The sequence below is a fragment of the Somniosus microcephalus genome, chromosome 2 (genome assembly GCF_052327205.1).
Source record: "Somniosus microcephalus isolate GS21.2 chromosome 2, FLI_Smic_1.0, whole genome shotgun sequence".
NCBI classification, from domain to species: domain Eukaryota; kingdom Metazoa; phylum Chordata; class Chondrichthyes; order Squaliformes; family Somniosidae; genus Somniosus; species Somniosus microcephalus.
The window spans coordinates 205,310,934-205,333,322 of NC_140988.1; the positions used below are offsets into that span (position 1 = coordinate 205,310,934).

Sequence of the window (22,389 nt, forward strand, 5' to 3'; positions counted from 1 at the left end):
CATCAGCTTAGAAATAGCAGACCAGCATGGCCTGAAAACGTGGTGCTTCTCTGGATAAAAAGGACAGGGTGTAATAACTAGCTGTAAAAAAACAGCATTTATTGTTAAGCACCACAATTGAATTGTTTCCATACTTTATAGGCTGTTTTGATAGAATATAGGAAAGATGGAGAAGATGTTGTTTAAAGCTATCCGGGAACATTTCGGTTTAAAAAAGAACCATGATCAGTAGCTGAAGGCCTCTCGGTGCTCAGTTTCTGTTTTGTACAAGGAAATGTGGCTTTTCCCTCAGTGCAGTCAAAAGGTACAGGCAGTGCATTCCTATTAACAAAAGCAATCAATTCTACAGCTGCCTTCAGAGATTTAGTTTCTTGGTAGGTCCACTTATCACTCCTTCAAAAGTTATGGAAAGCTCAATGACTGCAAATTATACAAGGTCTGTTGGAAGAAAAAGGCTGGGTGAGCACAGCGGCCTTTTCTCGGTCTATGATTTACATTTTAAAAGCTCTTATAAACATTCAAATTTGTTCTATTTAATCTATTCATAAACAATAGCATGGTCATAAAATCAATTTCATGGAGAGTTCTGAAAATTACTTGGTAGCTCTCAAAGTACAAACCGTTCTGGTTACAGCCCTCAAACATAACAAAGTTTTACCTGAGAGTTTATTATGAAACAGAAACTCCATTTGTAACCGTTGGCCAGCTTTCTGTGCCAACAGGTAAGGGGTACAATGAGTAGCTTCTCCTGTTGCACACATGACATCTGCCCCACTGAAAACAAGTGACATAGTCTCTAAGATATCTTGTTTCACGACTGCTTGACATAAAGCCTATATGTGCACAAAAAGGTGGAACACATTACAGTGAAGAGAAGCACGGAATGGCATAATTACAGGATGAAGTTAATATCAAAAGTACATGCAGATCACCTCTACACGACAAAATACAACATTATCTTTCAACCAGAGCTTTAAGCACAAGCTCAATGCACAGCATTTGTAATGCCAGTTTTATCCCACACAACAGATATACTCAGATGGAGAGGAAATGTATATTTCTGCTGACCTAGAAGGAATGCATGTTTCAAAAATAAAGTAGGTACACTCAGCGCACAATTTTAAGACTTCAGGTCAGAATACACTTCCCCTTCACATAAGTGCTCCACACAGGGAGCCATCCAGTTTTTGTTATAACCACAGTCATCTAGCAGAAGCAGAAAATGCTTCAAACACAGCAAGTCAATCAATGGCCATGGAGAGAACAGATAAGTTACCGTTTCGGGTGCAGACCCTTCTTCAAAACTAAAAAAATTAAGAGCTGAACAGACATATTAAAACATTGGCCCAACCAGTCCCCAACCACCACCATCACTGTCACCCTTCTTCACCTGGCTGAACTACTTCTCACCTTGAACAATTTCTCCTTGAACTCCACTCACTTCCTCCAGATTAAAGGGGTCAATATAGGAACCCACATCAGTCCCAACTATGCCTGTCTTTTTGTAAGGTACGTTCCAGTCCTACTCTGGTGGCCATCCAGATTTTCTTTTCGGCTACATTTATGACTGTGTGGGTGCTTCTTGCTCTCACTCTGATCTTGTATTAATTTGCCTGTCTGCTTCTTATTTTCCAGCTTTGAAAAGGACCCATACCCGAAACAGTAACTTTTCTCTTCTGTTCACAGGCACTGACTGACATACTGTGTATTTGTCTCAGATTTCCGGCATCTGTAGTATTTAGCTTTTTGTCTCGTAGAGAGTTCAACAATGAGATCTTAAAGCATTATAATTGTAATAAGAAAAAGCTTCCTCTATCTGGATGGGTATAGAAGGCTGAACAATTTTTTACCTTTCTTCCATAAACTTTTTTGTTTTCAATGTAATATAATAACATTACATAAATAAATATAATAAAACAAACCCGATTTGGCTCCCAGACCTGCTCTAAGACACATCTCTTTGCATCAGTTTTTGAGGCCAGCTGGTCCGTGTGACATAGCAAACTTACATTTAGGGATAATACCAAAACTGAATCCATCTAATAGCAAGCAATGATTATGAATGGAAGATAACTTGCTTCTGAACTGAAACCCCTAAGTTGCAGGCATACCAAATGGTTTGATTTCATCATCTTTGTACGAAAGGCTGATATTTAGAGATATTTAATAGATGAGAATCATATATGTATAACTTCAAGTGTAGCCGTTGACCAAATAATAATTACTAAAAAGCTGAGGGCTAGATTTTCAGTTGCTTGCGCCAGCAGTTAGCGCCTTAAGAGAAGTGATTTCCGGGCGCTATGCGTGTAGCGCCCGGGCGCAGCGCAGTTTGCGCCCCGCCCCAAATTAAGTTGCCCGTTAGCGCCGGCGCAAAGTTTAGCGCCCGCCCGGATGCGCGCGCAGAAAATGACGTCACATCCTCGTGCAACGCCCTTTGGCCGCCCCGATTGCAAACTTCAGTCGGACCGCCCCATTGTGCGGCGGGCGGCCGGAGCGTTTGGAAAAAGGAACGCAACACAACCAGCGCGGGCCCCGGGGGGCGCTAATTAAAGGGAACGTCCTCTCCAGTATAAAGGCCATCCTTTTTTCAGAAAACAGTCTTGTGCAACGCATTTCTGGAGACACAACAAGGAGGATAGCTAACTGGTTTCAAGCAGCAAGAGCCAGGTATTTTTGGACTCAGGCAACAGCGCTGCAAGTGGCCATTTGGAAATTAGAGTGTTTTCCAGGATTTGATGGGGGTTGCATGGGGTGCCAACGCGGAGCTGCAGCTCCATGTCCGTAGGGCTCGCAGACGCATTGTGAGAGGGGCAGCCCTGGCTAGAGGCAGAGGGGGCTACAGGCGTCGGCCACGTAGGCCTTACCCAGTCAGGCTATACCGCCAGCAGCGCTCCTACCTAAACATGAGTGCCGCGCGATGTGTTAAAAGGCTCCGATTCCGAAAGGGGGTGATTGCAGAGATCTGCCACCTGCTTCGCCGAGATCTGCGGCCAAAGCTCAGGTGCAGGACGTCTCTGTCGGTGGAAGTGAAGGCGACGGTGGCATTGAACTTCTATGCCACCGGCTCCTTCCAATACGCTGCTGGGGACATAGCAAACATCTCCCAGTACGGCGCGCATCGCTGCATCCGCCAGGTGACCGAAGCACTGTTCAGAAGGAGAAGCCAATTCATCTCCTTCCCCATGGCCCTGGAGAGCCAGCATCAGCACGCATTGGGATTTTCCAGACTCGGGGAATTCCCCTTGGTGCAGGGCGCCATTGACTGTACGCATGTGGCTTTGCGGGCCCCTCTGGAGCATGGCGAGCAGTATCGCAACAGGAAGGGCTACCATTCTCTGAATGTGCAGCTGGTCTGTGACCACAAGCAGCGCATCATGGCAGTCAATGCCAGCTTCCCAGGCAGCAGCCACGATGCCTTTATCCTGCGGCAGAGTACTGTGCATGACATGTTCCAGGCACAGCCTCCCCCAAGAGGATGGCTACTCGGGGACAAAGGCTATCCTTTGTGCACCTGGCTCATGACCCCGCTCCGCGCGCCCAGGACCGCTGCTGAAGAGGCCTACAACGAGAGCCATCAAACCACCCGCAACATCATCGAGCTAACTATTGGGGTCCTCAAGCAGCGGTTCCGCTGCCTTGATCGCTCCGGAGGAGCTCTCCAGTATTCACCGGACCGGGTCTCCCAATTTGTGGTGGTTTGCTGCATGCTACACAACCTGGCTATCCGCAGGACTCAGGCACTGCCACCTGACGTTGGACCAGCACCTCAGGAGGAGGAGCAGGAGGAGCATGAGGAGGAGGAGGAGGAGGAGGAGGAGGAGCAGGAGTACGTTCCCAGGAGGGAGCGACCAGGGCCAAGGGCCGCACGACGCCACCTTATTACACGGTACTTCTAAGCCCCCTGTCAGGGAATGGCCAGGGGCCATGAGGGAAGATGAATGCAGCCGCTCCGCAAGCCCTCAGCCGGCGAAGCCAACAAACACTAAGAAGAACAACCATGGAGACTGCATGAATAAAGATAATTTTTTATTAAACAAAAATGAAAAGCCCTTCCCACATGAATCCCCAAAAACAATAAACGGGCCCCACAAAAAGCCCAACAAACGACTCACTCCCACAAACTGGGGAGGAGCCACTCCACCTTTATTGAAACCGGGCCTCAACGTCGGCCTAACGCAAAAAAAAAGCCCTCCAAAAGCACAACCATGGGCAAAATAAAGATGGCCACCGCCATATTAAAGGAAAGCTGGCCACACCCTCTACTGAGTGGCCCGCGAGGGCGAGACCTTGGCCAGCATTTTGCCTCCCCTGCCCTGCCTGCTGCTCCTTCGCAAGCTCTGCCCAGTGGCTGCTGCGAGGCTGGGGGAAGGCGCCTGAGGCTCAGATGCCCTTCCGCCAGATGCCGCTGGGGGGCGGCCTACACGGCGTTTGGGCCTCGAGGGGCCGTCTCCTGAGTGGCGCACCTGAGCCTGGCCACCATCAGCTGCAGCCGCTTGCCCTTGACGCCCCAGAGGGGGAATGGCGGCGACGGATGGCGCAATGTGGGCCAGCTGGCGTCTGGGATGCGCTGGCTGGTGCTGTGGCGCGGTGGCACTCGGCCGGGCCCGCGCTGCAGGATCCGCAGCAATCAGCCGACGGCCGGCTTGCTGGGATGGTCCAGCGCGGCGCCTGCCCTGGCGATGCCTGCCTGAGACAGCGCGTGTGGCAGCAGTGAGTGGCCCTGTGGTCCTGGTGTGCGCGCGCATCACATCCGCCAGGGTCTTGACGGCATCAGTTAGCATGCGGCCAGTCGCGGCAGTTGCTGCCCCGAACTCGCGCACACTGGTCGCCAGCGACTCGATGGCCTCAGGCATGCGCCCCACCACGCTCATGAGCTCCGTGTGGCGCCGGTCCGAGTCGTCGGCCATCTGATCGAGCTTCCGCACCTCCTCCGAAGTGAAGGTGTCCGGACTGGAGTCGCGACTCTCCCGCTGGGGAGGAGGGGGCCGAACTAGGGGACCCTTGCCGCGTTGGTGACGGCGAGTGTGCCGAGCAGCAGCACTCCCCTCTGATCCTTCCCCCCTTTGGGGGGAAGGCCGCGGGCCACGCGCACGGCTGCTGGGTGGCTGGACGCCACTGGTCCCAGAAGCTGCATTGCCCTGCGACAGTTCCTCCAGGCACTCGTCCAGTGAGGAGGTGTCGAGCATTTCCTCCTCTCCTGCGGGACGTGACTGTTCCCCCGAAGGTCCGGCTTGCTCCTCCTCCTCCTCCTGGTTGGAGGTGCTGTCACTGGCAGCCTCAGGGTCCTGGTCATCACCAGCTGAAAGCAGGAATGCACAAGAGTAGCTTCAGAGTGAGGAGACGGCGTCAGCGAGGGAGTTAGGACTGGTGGGATTCAGCGCATTGGTGGGACAGTGGCAAAGGAGGTAGCTCGGATGGGCCAGTGCGACGCGAGAGGGCCAAAAGGCGAGGTCCTTACCATTGCCGGGCAGTGGAGGGTCGGATACACCGCACGCTGTGGGGACAATCACACGGGCTCCCATGAGCACACACACGCGCTCCTCCAGCCGAGTGAGCTTCTGCAGCTTGGCGCGGCCACCCCTGGCACGGGCCTGGCTATTAAACGCTACTTTAGCCTGCAAGAGAAAGGACGGGCTGTAAGTGCGCAGTGAAGCCCTGATGTAGTGTGCACTGCCTCCCATGGTGGAATAGCTTGGACAGAGTGAAGCCCTGATGTACTGTCCACTGCCTCCCATGGTGGAATAGCTTGGCCAAAGTGTAGAGTGCCGAATGGCCATTTGATGCTCATGACTGTCCCAATGCTGCTGGCTGAGGGCTGGCCAAAAGGACTTTCAGGTCCCTTTGCCCATCATGTCAGGTGTACATGCAAGAATGAGGAGGAGACTGGAAAGGCTACTCACCCTCACAATCCTGGTCAGATCGTTGTATTTCTTACGGCATTGTGTGTGGGTCCTGGGGGCCTCGCCGGTGAACGTCACCCTCTGGGCGATCTGCTTCCAGGCTTTGGTGTAGTCGTGGTGGGTTGGATTCCTCCCACTCTCTGGAAACAAGATCTTGCGCCTCACCTCCAGAGCTGTGACCATTATGTCCAGATCACCCTCTGAGAAGCGCAGGGCACGCTGACGGGCCTTCTCTGGCGTTGCCATGACTCCCTGGGGCTGAGCAGTAGTGTTGAGGCCTCTTTGCAAGGCTGCAGTGTGCAGGGCGTGGCAGCAGACCAATTCGTCCCTTCCCCCTTTAAGAGCTGGTCGGCACCACGGGGTCTGCTGTCAGTGCAAAAATGACCGCACCCGTGCTGCGCCCCGCCTGGGCGCTATCCCTCTGGACCGCCGGCTTAGCGCCTAAAGAGAGTAGTGGAACGCCTCTTTTAGCGCTCCACCAACCTCTTAGGGCGAAGCCACTGAATTCCCGGCAACGGGGCGCTACTTTGGGGCGGGCGCTAACTTCGGGCGGGCGCTAAGGTTAGCGCCCCAAAACTGCCTATACTGAAAATCTAGCCCTAAGACTTGTTCAAAATGTAGCTGCACAGTCAAAAGCAGTTTTGACTAAGCTTTAATTACAAACAGCCACAGACTGCAAGTGAAGGTTAAATCATTAAATAACATATTATAATGCTGTATAGAGCTTAGAATTCGTTTAACAAAATTAATTGCAATGATATTTAAAAAATAATTAGTATAAGGACATAAAATGAGAGAGATCATGGAGATAAGGGGCTAGATTTTCAGTTGCTTGCGCCAGCAGTTAGCGCCTTAAGAGAAGTGATTTTCGGGCGCTATGCGTGTAGCGCCCGGGCACAGCGCAGTTTGCGCCCCGCCCCAAATTAAGTTGCCCGTTAGCGCCGGCGCAAAGTTTAGCGGCCGCCCGGATGCGCGCGCAGAAAATGACGTCACATCCTCGTGCAACGCCCTTTGGCCGCCCCGAATCCAAACTTCAGTCGGACCGCCCCATTGTGCGGCTGGCATCCAGAGCGTTTGTAAAATGGAACGCAACACACCCTGGGGAGCGCAAATTAAAGGGCACTCCTCCTGCACTATAAAAGGCAGTCTGCATGTGTTGTGTGGAAGGATCCAGTGTGTTGTTGTGAACGCTGTATTTATGTTTCCGGCCACCACCACCACCACCACCTCCTCCTCCTCCTCCTCCTCCTCCTCCTGTTTCCCCCCCCCAGACTACATGCACCCTTCCCCTTTAAGAGCTCACTGGCACCAGAGTGTCTGCCGTGCGCTGCGCCCGAGCTCGGGTGTTGCGCTCTGCACCACCGGCTTAGCGCCTAAAGATAGTAGTGGAACGCCTCTTTTAGCGCTCCACCAACCTCTTAGGGCGAAGCCACTGAATTTCCGGCAACGGGGCGCTACTTTGGGGCGGGCGCTAACTTCGGGCGGGCGCTAAGGTTAGCGCCCCAAAACTGTCTATACTGAAAATCTAGCCCATGGTATTTATCTGGTAGATTAAAGTGAGATAGTTTGGATACCTCAAGACTAGTGAAACACCGCTGATATGGGCCCCTGGTATAAAGGCCTTGTACCAGGGAAGCTAGAAATGAAAGAGATAAAGTAAATTCCAATGGGGTGAAAAACTATAAACAAGATAACACTGAACGTGGCAAAGTTGGTGGAGAAATACTGGAAAGGCGGGATGCTACCTTAGTCTGAGTGACAATGGTATTTTGACCATTAGAACCAATTATAAAAGGTGATTTTGTTAAAGACCATGGCCTAGAAATTCATTAAGGCGCTGCCAGCTTTGCGGCCAGTTACCGCCTAAAGAGGGCTTCTGCGCCAAAAAGGAGTTTGCGCTGATATTCAGCGCAGCGGTATTGGCGGCGGTAGCCGTTAGCGCTGCGCCGGCACCGATGACGTCATCGGTGTGCGCAGTGCCCCGGTTCCGCCCCGAAACCGGCCCGATCCCCATATTTAGTTGCGGCCGCCTCCTCCGCAGCGGCCGCAAACAGCGACCAGAAAACGGGGCCGTACTGTAGCCTTAGTGGGGCGCTTTAAGGTGGAGGTGCGGCCGGCCGCTTTTTCGGCGGCCGCCTGGCCGCACCTCCTTCCCCGGCCTCCTCCACCCCCCCCGCGGCATTGCCGGCTGCTTTCCGCGAACCCGGCACTTCTCCGTGGTGCCGGGCTCATTTGCCGGCACTATCCAGCGGCGATCTCCCCGTTGCAGGCAGCTCCCCCTTAAGAGAAGGAGGAGGCCTGCAGTACCGCAGCCTGCCGCTCCGCAGCGGCTGGCGCAGCAGCGCCAAGAGCGCTGAAATTCAGTTTCAGCGCCCCAAGCGGAGACGGGCACTCCCTGGAATAGCGCCCGGTTCCGAATTGGGGCGCTAAAACTGAATATCTGACGATCGCAAATGGCTCCCCGCCCAGCGCTAACTTTTGGGCGCTAGCCAGCTGGCGGGGCCATAGTGAATTTCTAGGCCCATATATTGTCAGTGGCCAAACGAACTTTTGATAAGAAAAGGGTTAAAACCTCGATATTCAAAGAATAACTTCACACAGACGTACTGCGAGGACAAAGGAACAGGCTTAAGACAACGTCATCTGTGTCCGACAGGTTCCAGAAACCGAGAGCTGCGAGCTACTCGTTAAAACTATCGCCTACTATTAAGTATATTACGTTGTATGCTTAATAAATCTTGATCTATTGCTCACACATACTGGCTGCTGCCTATTGGTGTCTTGTCCAAGAACTCAGAGATCATTAAGATCTTACATCTTGGTTATGGCACAAAATATCTGGTGCAGCTTGGAGTGTGTGGCTAATGCTCGCTAATTGATACGGCTGAACAAATGTTTCGTGCAACATTTGCCATGCTGCAGACCCTTTGCATCATTTTCAATACTGTCATTCCTTAGAAGCATTCTCATGTATAATATTAGTTTTAGGGCCAGTGGAAAAAGATGGGACGGAATACCAAAAAGTTCTTGAAAAGCAATTTTTCTCACTATAGGAGGAGAAGTAATGCCAAGATTAGCTAATAGAAGTTTGGTAGTGTTGAAGGAGAATGACTTTGAAAATATCGCCTCTAGACTTTAAACATAATGAGAAATAGAGAAAATGAATTTATACAGGGAAAAAAACTGACAATTCACTTACAGATACAAAGGGACTATCATATTTGAGAAAATACCAGCTTATGCTAATGGAAGAGCCAGTGTTAGTTGGTCTTGCATCAAATCAGGTGGGTAAATAGTACTTGTAATTTTGCTGATCATTTTTACATAAAACAAAACTGAATTTTTTTTTAATGTATTTACCGAAGAAGTAAAAACACAATTACCAAGAGACCAATTCATTAACATGAGGTAATGCAGAATTCATTTTGGGAAGAACTTGCGTTACCTTGTTTAGTTCTTCCTGGTTTAGAAAAGATGACAGTGTTTTTCGAAATTTTCCTTCTTTGTATTTTTGAGTGATGAATTCAAGGCGATGGTTTGGTGGAGCATCCATATCCAGTTCTTCACCTGCTTTGAGATTTGCTGCCCAAAAAATGTTGGCTGTTTTATTTCCCACCACAATGAAAAGCTGCAATTCAACCAAGAGACATAGTTATTAAATGTTGGCACAAACATGTGTATCTCCTTTTAATTTCAACATTTAACTTTGCATTTCTAAAACACTTTGGCCTAGATTTTCAGTATAGACAGTTTTGGGGCGCTAACCTTAGCGCCCGCCCGAAGTTAGCGCCCGCCCCAAAGTAGCGCCCCGTTGCCGGAAATTCAGTGGCTTCGCCCTAAGAGGTTGGTGGAGCGCTAAAAGAGGCGTTCCACTACTATCTTTAGGCGCTAAGCCGGCGGTGCAGAGCGCAACACCCGAGCTCAGGCGCAGCGCACGGCAGACACTCTGGTGCCAGTGAGCTCTTAAAGGGGAAGGGGAAGGGTGCATGTGTTTTTTTAGGAGGAGGATGATGATGATGATGATGATGATGATGAGGAGGAGGATGATGATGATGATGATGATGATGATGAGGAGGAGGATGATGATGATGATGATGATGATGATGATGATGATGATGAGGAGGAGGAGGAGGAGGAGGAGGAGAACATTAATACAGCGTTCACAACAACACACTGGATCCTTCCACACAACACATGCAGACTGCCTTCTATAGAGCAGGAGGAGGGCCCTTTAATTTGCGCTCCCCAGGGTGTGTTGCGTTCCATTTTTCAAACGCTCTGGACGCCAGCCGCACAATGGGGCGATCCAACTGAAGTTTGGATTCGGGGCGGCCAAAGGGCGTTGCACGAGGATGTGACGTCATTTTCTGCGCGCGCATCCGGGCGGCCGCTAAACTTTGCGCCGGCGCTAACGGGCAACTTAATTTGGGGCGGGGCGCAAACTGCGCTGCGCCCGGCCGCTACACGCATAGCGCCCGAAAATCACTTCTCTTAAGGCGCTAACTGCTGGCGCAAGCAACTGAAAATCTAGCCCTTTAGGCTTAAAATATTATAGAGCTAGGCCTAGAAATTCAGTTTTGCCAGTTTTGGGGCGCTAACGTTAGCGCCCGCCCGACTTTAGCGCCCGCCCCAAAGTTGCGCCCCCTTCGCCGAAACTCAGTTGCTTCGCCCTAAGAGGTTGCTGGAGCGCTAAAAGAGGCGTTACACGACTATCTTTAGGCGCTAAGCCGGCGGTGCAGAGGGATAGCGCCGAGGCGGGGCGCAGCGCGGGTGCGGTCATTTTTTGATTGACAGCAGACCCCGTGGCGCCGGCCAGCTCTTAAAGGGGGAAGGGACGATTTGGTCTGCTGCCACGCCCTGCACACTGCAGCTTTCAAACTAGGCCTCAACACTGCTGCTGAGCCCAAGGAGCCATGGCAATGCATGAGAAGGCCCATGAGCGTGCCCTGCGCTTCTCAGAGCGTGATCTGGATATCATGCTGACAGCATTGGAGAAGAGGCGCAGGATCTTGTTCCCAGACACTGGCAGGAATCCCACCCACCGCGTCTACACCAAAGCCTGGAGGGAGATCGCCACCAGGGTGTCGTCCTACGGCGATGCCCCCAGGGACAAGGTGCAATGTCGGAAGAAATACAATGACCTGACCAGGATTGTCAGGGTGAGTACCCTTTCCACTCTCCTCCTCATTCTTGCATGTACACCTGACATGATGGGCAAAGGGACCTGAAAGGCCTAATGGGCAGCCCTCAGCCAGCAGCTTTGGGACAGTCATGAGCATCAGTTGCACATTCTGCACTTTACACACTGGCCAAGCTATTCCACCATGAGAGGCAGTGCACACTAGATCAGGGCTACACTCTGGCCAAGCTATTCCACCATGGGAGGCAGTGCACACTACGTCACGGCTACACACCGTACTTAGAGCCCGTCCTTTCTCTTGCAGGCTAAACTTGCGAATAATCGCAAGCGCCGCGACATCACCGGGGGAGGCCGCGCCAAGTTCCAGAAGCTCACTCCCCTGGAGGAGCGCGTGAGTGGCCTCATGGGAGGCCGCGTGATTGAGCCCAGAGCGTGCGGAGAAGCCGACCCTCCGCTGCCCGGCAATGGTAAGGACCTCGCCTTTTGGCCCTCTCTCGTCGCACTTGCGCATCCGAGCTACCTCCTTTGCCACTGTGCCACCAATGCACTGAATGCCACCAGTCATGACTCCCTCGCTGACGCCCTCTCCTCACTCTGAAGCTACTCTTGTGCCTTCCTGCTTTCAGCTGGTGACGAAGAGCTCCCTGAAGCTGCCAGTGACAGCCCCTCCGAACAGGAGGAGGAGGAGGAGGAGGAGGAGGAGGAGGAGGAGGAGGAAGAGCAACCAGGACCATCAGGGGAGGACTCAGGTCCCGCAGCAGAGGGCGAAGTGTTGGACACGTCTTCCCTGGACGAGAGCCTGGAGCAACTTTCAGAGGGGAGTGCAGCTGCTGGGACCAGTGGCGTCCAGCCACCCAGGAGGGCTGCGGGTGGGCCGCGGCCTTCCCCCCAGAGGGGGGAAGGATCGGAGGGGAGTGCAGTTGCTGCGGACATTCGGCGCCAGCAATGTGCCAAGGGTCGCCTAGCTCAGACCCCTGCTCCCCAGTGGGAGAGTCCCGCCTCCAGTCCGGCCACCTTCACCTCGGAGGAGGTGCGCCAGCTGGACAAAATGGCCGAGGATTCGGACCGCCGCCACACAGAGCTCATGCAGGTGGTGGGACAGATGCCTGAGGCCATCGAGTCGCTGGTGACCAGTGTGCGGGAGTTTGGGGCATCAAATGCTGAGAGTGGCCAGATGATGATGGAGGTAGTGGAACGGATGCCTCCGGCGATGGAGTCGCTGGCTGATGCCGTCAAGTCAGTGGCGGATGTGATGCGGGCGCAGACCAGGGCAACAGGGGCACTCACTGCTGCCACACGCGCTGCCTCAGCCAGGCATCGCCAGGACACCCGCCGCGCTGCAGCAGCACAGCGATCCGCCCTTCGGCTGATTGGTGCGGATCGTGCAGTGCGTGCCCGGGTGAGTGTCAGCGTGCGACATCACCAGCCAGCGCCTTCAATACGCCAGCTTGCCCACATTGCGCCATCCGTCGCCGCCACTCCCCCAGTGGAGCGTCAACGGCAAGCGGCTGGAGCTGATGGTGGGCATGCACATGTGCGCCAATCAACAGCCGGCCCCTCGAGGCCCAAAGCCCGTGTAGGCCGCCCCCCAAGGCCATCTGGCGGAAGGACATCTGACCCTCAGGCGCCTTCCCCCAGCCTCACAGCAGTCACTGGGCAGAGCTTGCGGAGGAGCAGCAGGCCGGGCAGGGGCGCCAAAAGGCTGGACAAGGTCTCGCCCTCGCGGGCCACTAAGTAGAGGGTGTGGCCAGCTTTAATTTTATATGGCGGTGGACATCTTTATTTTGCCCATGGTTGTTTTGTTTATGGGTATGTTTTTTGCGTTAAGGCCGAGGTTGAGGCCTGGTTTGTTCAAATGTGGAGTTACTCCTCCCCAGGTTGTGGGAGTGAGTCGTTTGTTGCACTTTTTGTGGGGGCCGTTGATTGTTTTTGGGATTCGTGTGGGAAGGGGTTTCATTTTTGTCAAATATAAATTTATCTTTATTCAGACAGTGTCCATGGTTGTTCTTGTTCGTCTTTGTTGCCTTCGCCGGCTGAGGGCTTGCGGAGCGGCTGCATTCATCTTGCTTCATGGCCACAAGGCATTCCCTGACAGGGGGCTTAGAAGTTACGTTCAATAAGCTGGCGACGGACGGCCCTTGGACCTTGTCGCTCCCTCCTGGGAACGTACTCCTCCTCCTCCTCCTCCTCCTCCTCCTGCTCCTCCTGCTCCTCCTCCTGAGGTGGTGGTCCAACGTCAGGTGGCAGTGCCTGAATCCTGCAGAGAGCCAGGTTGTGTAGCATGCAGCAAACTACGACAAATTGGGAGACCCGGTGCGGCGAATACTGCAGAGATCCGCCGGAATGATCAAGGCAGCGGAACCACTGCTTGAGGACCCCAATAGTTTGCTCGATGATGTTTCTGCTCCTTTGATGGCTCTCGTTGTATGCCTCTTCAGCAGCGGTCCTGGGCACGCGGAGCGGGGTCATGAGCCAGGTACACAAAGGATAGCCTTTGTCCCCGAGTAGCCATCCTCTTGGGGGAGGCTGTGCCTCGAACATGTCATGCACAGTACTCTGCCGCAGGATAAAGGCATTGTGGCAGCTGCCTGGAAAGCAGGCATTGACAGCCAGGATGCGCTGCTTGTGGTCACACACCAGCTGCACATTGAGAGAATGGTAGGCCTTCCGGTTGCGATACTGCTCGCCATGCTCCAGAGGTGCCCGCAAAGCCACATGCGTACAGCCAATGGCGCCCTGCACCAAGGGGAAGGCCGCGAGTCTTGCAAATCCCACTGCACGCTGATGCTGGCTCTCCAGGGCCATGGGGAAGGAGATGAATTGGCGTCTCCTTCTGAAAAGGGCATCGGTCACCTGGCGGATGCAGCGATGCACGCCGAACTGGGATATGTTAGCTATGTCCCCAACAGCGGATTGGAAGGAGCCGGTGGCATAGAAGTTCAATGCCACCGTTACCTTCACTTCCACCGACAGACGTCCTGCACCTGAGCTTTGGACGCAGATCTCTGCGAAGCAGGTGGCAGATCTCTGCAACCATCTCCTTTCGGAATCTCAGCCTTCTTACACATCGCGCGCCACTCATGGTGAGGTAGGAGCACTGCTGGCGGTATACCCTGACTGGGTAAGGCCTATGTTGCCGATGCCTGTTGCCCCCTCTGCCTCTAGCCAGGGCTGCCCCTGACCCCGCGTCTGCGAGCCCTACGCACATGGTGCTGAAACTCAGCGTTGGCACCCCATGCAACCCCCATCAAATGCTGGCAAACAGTCAAATTTCCAACAGGGCACTTGCAGCGCTTTGGCCTGAGTCCAAAAATACCTGAGCTATTGCTGCACGAAACCAGTTAGCTCTCCTCCTTGTGTGTCCAGAAATCCGTTGCACAAGAGTGTTTGCTGCAAAATGGCTGCCCTTTATACTGCAGGGTACGTGCCCTTTAATTTGCGCTCCCCGGGGCCCGCGTCGGCTGTGTTGCGTTCCATTTTACAAACGCTCTGGCCGCCAGCCGCACAATGGGGCGGTCCGACTGAAGTTTGGAATCGGGGCGCGCAAAGGGCGTTGCACGAGGATGTGACGTCATTTTCTGCGCGCGCAGCTGGGCGGGCGCTAAACTTTGCGCCGGCGCTAAGGGTCAACTTAATTTGGGGCGAGGCGCAAACTGCGCTGCGCCCGGGCGCTACACGCATAGCGCCCGAAATTCACTTCTCTTAAGGCGCTGACTGCTGGCGCAACCAACTGAATTTCTAGGCCCTAGTGTTTATAAATAGACCTGCTTGAATTTGAAAATAATATAATTGCTGGAACTTTGAACTTCGACAGGGGGTGTAGAATGGTCGATATCAGACCTGCCGTCCGTTATACACCCTCGCCCGACTTTAATGCGGGATGTGTAACGGGCGGCCAATCTGATTTTGCCCATTTTATGTCCACGCTAAAGTTGAAAGTGCCACCCAGTAATTTCAAAAATGTCAGCCAGCTTTTGAAAAACTTTCAAAGGACCGGTCAACAACAGTACTCTAAAAGCTGCCATAAGAGAAAGATTTAAGTTTTGACACAACTGCTCAACTTTTCCATTCTTTGTTTGCAACTATTTCTCTGATTTTTTTTCCACCTAACATTCCTCTCCCTAGACTCGTGATGAGATCTAACAGCCGATTTCACAACTGCACATTGCCGCTGGGGCCTCGTCTGCCAGGAGTACATGTGGGAAAATCTTCGATGTTGTTCTCATGATTTTTAGTCCATTAGGAAACTGTGGAGAGCATGTCTGCGATTTCCTGATCTGCACTTCCAGCTGGGAGTGCAGATCAATACAATTGGCCCTATGGTTGTACAGCCATGGGCAGCATCATCTTTCTCAAATGGCCATTTCCCTTGTGCACTAGGGCAGTGTCAACAAGTGATTTGGGGAAATTGGAAGCAAGCCTACTTCTAGACCAAAGGTCTACATAAGCATAGTTCCAGCTGAGTCACAGAATATTAATCAGGAACAGGAATCCTGGGTAAATTTTCCCTTTCAGGGAATGCAGAAGTCAGCTCTAGAGTTCCAACACCCGAGACTGGTGCCCAAATCCGTGCTCATCTATCCCGGAACTCCATTTTTGAATTCCTCCAATCAGGTATCCACCCTTGCCACAGTACGGAAACGACTCATATAAAAGTCACAAATGACATCCTATGTGACTGTGATCATGTCAAACTATCCCTCCTTGTCCTTCTTGATCTGTCTGCAGCCTTTGACAAGGTTGATCGCCATACTCCTCCAACGCCTCTCCTCCGATGTCCAGTTGGGTAGGACTGCACTCGCCTGGTTCCATTTTAAACTATCCAATCGTGGCCAGAGAATCACCTGCAATGGCTTCTCGGTGTCAAACTTTGTTTGATAACGCTCCTGTGAAGCTCCTGTGGGACGTTTTACTACGTTAAAGGTGCTATATAAAGGCAAGTTGTTGTTATGCAACGCAGACCAAGAATCGATCCTTGGACCATCCCGAGTTACATGATTTAACACACTTCACATTTGCCTACGAAGCCATCATGCAAGTGCACTTGTCAAAAAGTCTATGGTAAAAAAACAATGTTCCCTTTAATATATTTTATCGTGTGCGGTCCCTTTAATTATGCGTGGTATCTTCCAGTCACAGCATATTGTGAGCATCCTGCGCGGGACCTCCAAATTGTTCCACGGCTGCACGCCCACGGACCTTAGGGGGAACATTGGTAAGAACATAAAAAATAGGAGCAGGAATAGGCCATTCGGCCCCTCGAGCCTGCTCTGCCATTCAATAAGATCATGGTTCATCTTCTACCTCAACTTCACCTTCCCGCACTATCCTAATATCCCTTGATTCCCTTAATATTCAAAAATCTATCGACCTCTATCTTGAATATGCTCAACGACTAATCATCTACAGCCCTCTGTGTTAGAAACTAGGGGTGCCTAAAAATATATACGGTTATGCGAATGAAACTGTAACGCATATAATACTGTATTTAAATGACTATGTTTCTGCTAAAGATAAGTAAGGGGTTAATGTATAAGTTGTATCTTTAGTAAGTTTCGTTTTCCTGGAGACTTGTATTAGACTTTGAGACAAAGGGGGAGAAATTGGGTGGAGCTGCAAACGGGGCGCCAAGCTCGCCTGGGCGCCAGATTTTGCGCTGCGATCGGAGCAGCAGCGATCGCCGGAAATTCAGCTTGAGCGCCCCAAGAGGGACATAAGAACATAAGAAGTAGGAGCAGGAGTAGGCCATACGGCCCTTCGGGCCTGCTCCGCCATTCAATAGGATCATGGCTGATCCGAATCGAGACTCACGTCCACTTCCCTGCCCTCTCCCCGTAACCCCTAATTCCCTTATCTGCTAGGAAACTGTCTATCTCCATTTTAAATTTATTTAATGTTGCAGCTTCCACAGCTCTCTGGGGTAGCAAATTCCATAGATTTACTACCCTCTGAGTGAAGAAGTTTCTCTTCATCTCAGTTTTGAAAGGGCAGCCCCTTATTCTAAGATTATGCCCCCTAGTTCTAGTCTAACCCATCAGTGGAAACATTCTCGCCGCATCCACCCGATCAAGCCCCCTCACAATCTTATATGTTTCGATACGCTCGCCTCTCATTCTTCTGAACTCCAATGAGTAGAGTCCCAACCTACTCAACCTTTCCTCATACGTCAACCCCCTCATCTCCAGAATCAACTGAGTGAACCTTCTCTGAACCGCCTCGAGAGCAAGTATATCTTTTCTTAAATATGGAAACCAAAACTGCACGCAGTATTCCAGGTGTGGCCTCACCAATACCCTGTATAACTGAAGCAAGACTTCCCTGTTTTTATACTCCATCCCCCTTGCAATAAAAGCCAAGATTCCATTGGCCTTCCTGATCACCTGCTGCACCTGCATACTAACTTTTTGTGTTTCATGCACCAGGACCCCCAGATCCCTTTGTACTGCAGCACTTTGCAGTTTCTCTCCATTTAGATAATAACTTGCTCTTTGATTTTTTCTGCCAAAGTGCATAACCTCACACTTTCCAACATTATATTGCATCTGCCAAATCTCTGCCCACTCACTTAGCCTGTCTATGTCCTTTTGCAGGTTTTTTATGTCCTCCTCACTCACTGCTTTCCCTCCCATCTTTGTATCGTCGGCAAACTTGGATATGTTGCACTCGGTCCCTTCCTCCAAATTGTTAATATAGATTGTAAAGAGTTGGGGTCCCAGCACTGACCCCTGCGGAACACCACTAGTTACTGATTGCCAGCCCGAGAACGAACCATTTATCCCAACTCTTTGTTTTCTGTTAGATAGCCAATCTTCCACCCATGCCAGTATATTACCCCCAATCCCGTGATTTTTTTTATCTTGATCAGTAATCTTTTGTGTGGAACCTTGTCAAATGCCTTTTGGAAGTCCAAATACACTACATCCACTGGTAAAATTTTGGAGTCCATTATTAAGGAGACAGCAACAGGACATTTGGATAATCATAATTTAATAGGACAAAGTCAGCATGGTTTTATGAAGGGGAAGTCATGTTTGACAAATTTGCTGGAGTTCTTTGAGGAAGTAACATATAGGGTGGATAAAGGGGAACCAGTGGACGCAGTGTATTTAGACTTCCAAAAGGCATTTGACAAGGTGCCACACAAAAGATTATTGCTTAAGATAAAAAATCACAGGATTGGGGGTAATATTCTGGCATGGATAGAGGATTGGCTATCTAACAGAAGGCAGAGAGTTGGGATAAATGGTTCATTCTCAGACTGGCAATCAGTAACCAGTGGTGTTCCGCAGGGGTCAGTGCTGGGTCCCCAACTCTTTACAATCTATATTAACGATTTGGAGGAGGGGACCGAGTATAACATATCAAAGTTTGCAGATGATACTAAGATGGGAGGGAAAGTAGTGAGTGAGGAGGACATAAAAAACCTGCAAGGGGACATAGACAGGCTAAGTAAGTGGGCAGAGATTTGGCAGATGGAATAAAATATTGGAAAGTGTGAGGTTATGCACTTTGGCAGGAAAAATCGTAGAGCAAGTTATTATCTTAATGGCAAGAAACTGGAAAGTACTGAAGTACAAAGGGATCTGGGGTTCCTGGTGCACGAAACTCAAAAGGTTAGTATGCAGGTGCAGCAAGTGATTAAGAAGGCCAATGGAATGTTGGCTTTCATTGCTAGGGGGATAGAATATAAAAATAGGGAGGTATTGCTTCAGTTGTACAAGGTATTGGTGAGACCGCACCTGGAATACTGCGTACAGTTTTGGTGTCCATACTTAAGAAAGGACATACTTGCTCTCGAGTCAGTACAAAGAAGGTTCACTCGGTTAATCCCGGGGATGAGGGGATGGACATATGAGGAGAGGTTGAGTAGATTGGGACTCTACTCATTGGAGTTCAGAAGAATGGAAGGCGATCTTATTGAAACATATAAGATTGTGAAGGGGTTGGATCGGGTGGATGCGGGGAGGATGTTCCCGATGATGGGTGAAACTAGAACTAGGGGGCATAGTCTTGGAATAAGGGGCTGCTCTTTCAAAACTGAGATGAGGAGGAACTACTTCACTCAGAGGGTGGTAGGTCCATGGAATATGCTGCCCCAAAAAGCTGTAGAAGCTACATCATTACATAAATTTAAAACAGAAATAGACAGTTTCCTAGAAGTAAAGGGAATTAAGGGTTACGGGGAGCGGGCAGGAATTTGGACATGAGTCTAGGTTCGGATCGGTCATGGCCCTGTGGGTAGCGGAGCGGGCCCAGGGGCCGTGTAGCCTGATCCTGCTCCTAGTTCGTGTGTCTAATTCTGTTAGATTCAGGAGATGGTTCTGTGATAGTGGATTGGCGGTTAGGATCAGATCAGCCATGATCTTATTGAATGGCGGAGCAGGCTCGAGGGGCCGATTGGCCTACTCCTGCTCCTATTTCTTATGTTCTTATGTTCTTGTGTTCTTATCCACCCTGTATGTTACATGCTCAAAGAATTTGAGCAAATTTGTCAAACATGACTTCCCCTTCATGAAACCATGCTGACTCTATCCTACTAAATTTTGTTTATCCAAATGCTCTGTTACTGTTTCCTTAATAATGGACTCCAACATTTTGCCAACCACAGATATTAGGCTAACTGGTCTGTAGTTTCCGGCTTTTTGTCTACTTCCCTTCTTAAATAAGGGTGTTACATTAGCAGTTTTCCAATCTGCTGGGACCTTTCCTGAGTCCAGGGAGTTTTGGAAAATAATCACCAATGCATCCACAATCCCTACCGCCACTTCTCTCAAGACCCTAGGATGTAGACCATCAGGTCCGGGGGATTTATCCGCCTTAAGTCCCATTATTTTACCGAGTACCATCTCCTTAGTGATTTTAATCGTGTTTAGCTCCTCCCCCCCCCCATTGCCCCCTGTTTGTCCAGTGTTGCGATATTTTTAGCGTCCTCTACTGTAAAGACTGATACAAAATATTTGTTCAGCGTCTTTGCCATCTCCATGTTCCCCATCACTAGTTTCCCGGTCCCATCCTCTAAGGGACCAACTTTCACTTTAGCCACCCTTTTTCTTTTTATATAGCTGTAGAAACTCTTGCTATCTGTTTTTATATTTTTTGCTAGTTTACTTTCATAATCTATCTTCCTTTTCTTAATTAATCTTTTAGTTATTGTTTGCTGGCTTTTAAATGCTTCCCAATCTTCTATCCTCCCACTAGATTTGGCTACTTTATATGCCCTTGTTTTCAGTCAGATACTATCCTTTATTACTTTACTAAGCCACGGATGGCTGTCTTTTCTTTTACTCCCCTTTTTCCTCAGTGGAATATATTTATCTTGAAAGATGTGAAATATCTCCTTGAATGTAGACCACTGCTCTTGTACCGTCTTACACTTTAATCTATTTTCCCAGTCCACTTTAGTCAATTCTACTCTCATACCATCATAGTCTCCTTTATTTAAGCTCAGTACGCTGGTTTGAGATCCAACTCGCTCACCCTCAAACTGAATTTGGAATTCAACCATATTATTGTCACTCTTTCCAAGGGGATCCTTTACTAGGACATTTTTTATTAATCCTGTCTCATTACACAGGACCAGATCTAAGATTGCCTGCCCCCTGGTTGGTTCAGTTACATACTGCTCAAGGAACCCATCCCTAATACACTCTATGAACTCTTCCTCAAGGCTGCCATGCCCAATTTGATTAGTCCAGTCAATATGAAAGAGATTCAAGATTCAAGATCATTTTATTGCCATATGTAACTAGTACAATGGAATGCTTACTCCCCACTCACTCCCACAATACAAGCATATAAATATAAAAGCAAAAAATAAAAACAAGTATAAATAAAAACAATAAGCAAATAAGCAGAAAGTATAGCAATAACAGTCCAAGTTGCAGGATATGATGAATAGTGCAAAAAAGCCTCAATTACCACTGGAAATAATAGTAATGTAATATGATAAATATATGGTAATATAAGTATATAATATATATATTTACATAAACATATAACTATAATATATGGGGCAGTGCGGTTAGCAGTTCAGTAGGCGCACTGCCTGTGGATAGAAATTGTTCTTAAACCTGCTGGTCCTGGTTCGGATGCTGCGGTACCGACGTCCAGACCGCAGGAGGGAGAACAGTTTGTGCCCAGGGTGATTGGGGTCCTGGATGATGGAGCGGGCCTTGTTCCGGCACCTGGTCTGGAAGATCACCTCGATGGACGGAAATGCACACCCGATGATCTTTTCTGCCATATTCACAACTCTCTGGATGGCTTTCTTGTTCTGTGCAGTGGTGTTACCATACCACACATTGACACCACTCGTCAAGACACTCTCTATGGTGCCACGGTAAAAGTTCACAAGCCACTGTGTGCTTATGCCGCATTTCCTCAGGCACCGTAGAGGGTAAAGGCGCTGGTGTGCCTTCTTCAGCATAGCCTCAGTATTATGGTTCCAGGCCAGGTCATCAGAGATCTGCAGTCCCAGGAATCGGAAGCAACTGACGACTTCCACTGGTGTCCCGTCTATGCTGATGGGGCGATGGTTCCCTCGGTGGCTTCTGAAGTCCACGATGAGTTCCTTAGTCTTGCCAACGTTCAGGGCAAGGTTGTTGTCATTGCACTCTCTCATCAGCTGGACTATCTCATCTCTGTACTCCGTCTCATCATCGTTGCTTATCAGGCCAATTACTGTGGTGTCGTCGGCAAACTTGATAATCCGGTTGTTGCTGTGTATGGCTGTACAGTCATGTGTAAACAGAGAGTACAGCCAAGGACTGAGGCGGCAGCCTTGTGGTGCTCCGGTGTTGAGGACCAGAGTGGATGAGGTGTTGTTCCCTATTTTCACCACTTGAGGCCTACCAGTCAGGAAATCCAGAATCCAATTGCAGATGGGGGTGCCCAGGCCTAGGTCCCTCAGTTTCAGGACCAGCTTGGAGGGAATAATAGTATTAAATGCAGAACTGTAGTCAATGAACAACAGTCTGACGTAAGTGTCCCTCCTGTCTAGGTGTTCCAGGGCAGTGTGTAGTGTTAGGGAGATGGCATCGTCTACAGACCTGTTCGCCCTATATGCAAACTGGAACGGGTCCAAGGAATCGGATATGATGCTGCTTATGTGTGTCATGACCAGCTTTTCCAGGCACTTCATGGCTATGGATGTTAGAGCCACGGGACGATAGTCATTGAGGCCTGTTACCTTGGCCTTCTTAGGTAACGGCACAATGGTTGTCTCCTTGAAGCACACTGGTACAACAGACTGCTGCAATGAGATGTTAAAAATGTCCGTAAACACAGGAGCCAGCTGGTCTGCGCAGGTCTTGAAGACACAGGGTGAAACCCCGTCTGGGCTGGCTGCTT

General features: G+C 50.3%; 1 protein-coding gene across 6 annotated transcripts in view; it reads right to left on the minus strand.

Annotated features, from left to right (window-relative positions):
* arap2 (ArfGAP with RhoGAP domain, ankyrin repeat and PH domain 2) overlaps positions 1–22,389 on the minus strand; it is a 710,987-nt gene that overhangs the window by 362,949 nt on the left and 325,649 nt on the right. For all 6 annotated transcript variants that reach the window (XM_085968379.1, XM_085968416.1, XM_085968406.1 and 3 more), the window contains exons 13-14: positions 9,346–9,528; positions 659–833 (exon numbers count right to left, since the gene is read on the minus strand). In XM_085968379.1, the coding sequence (XP_085824505.1) occupies positions 659–833; positions 9,346–9,528 (358 nt within the window). The remainder of the gene's footprint in view (positions 1–658; positions 834–9,345; positions 9,529–22,389) is intronic.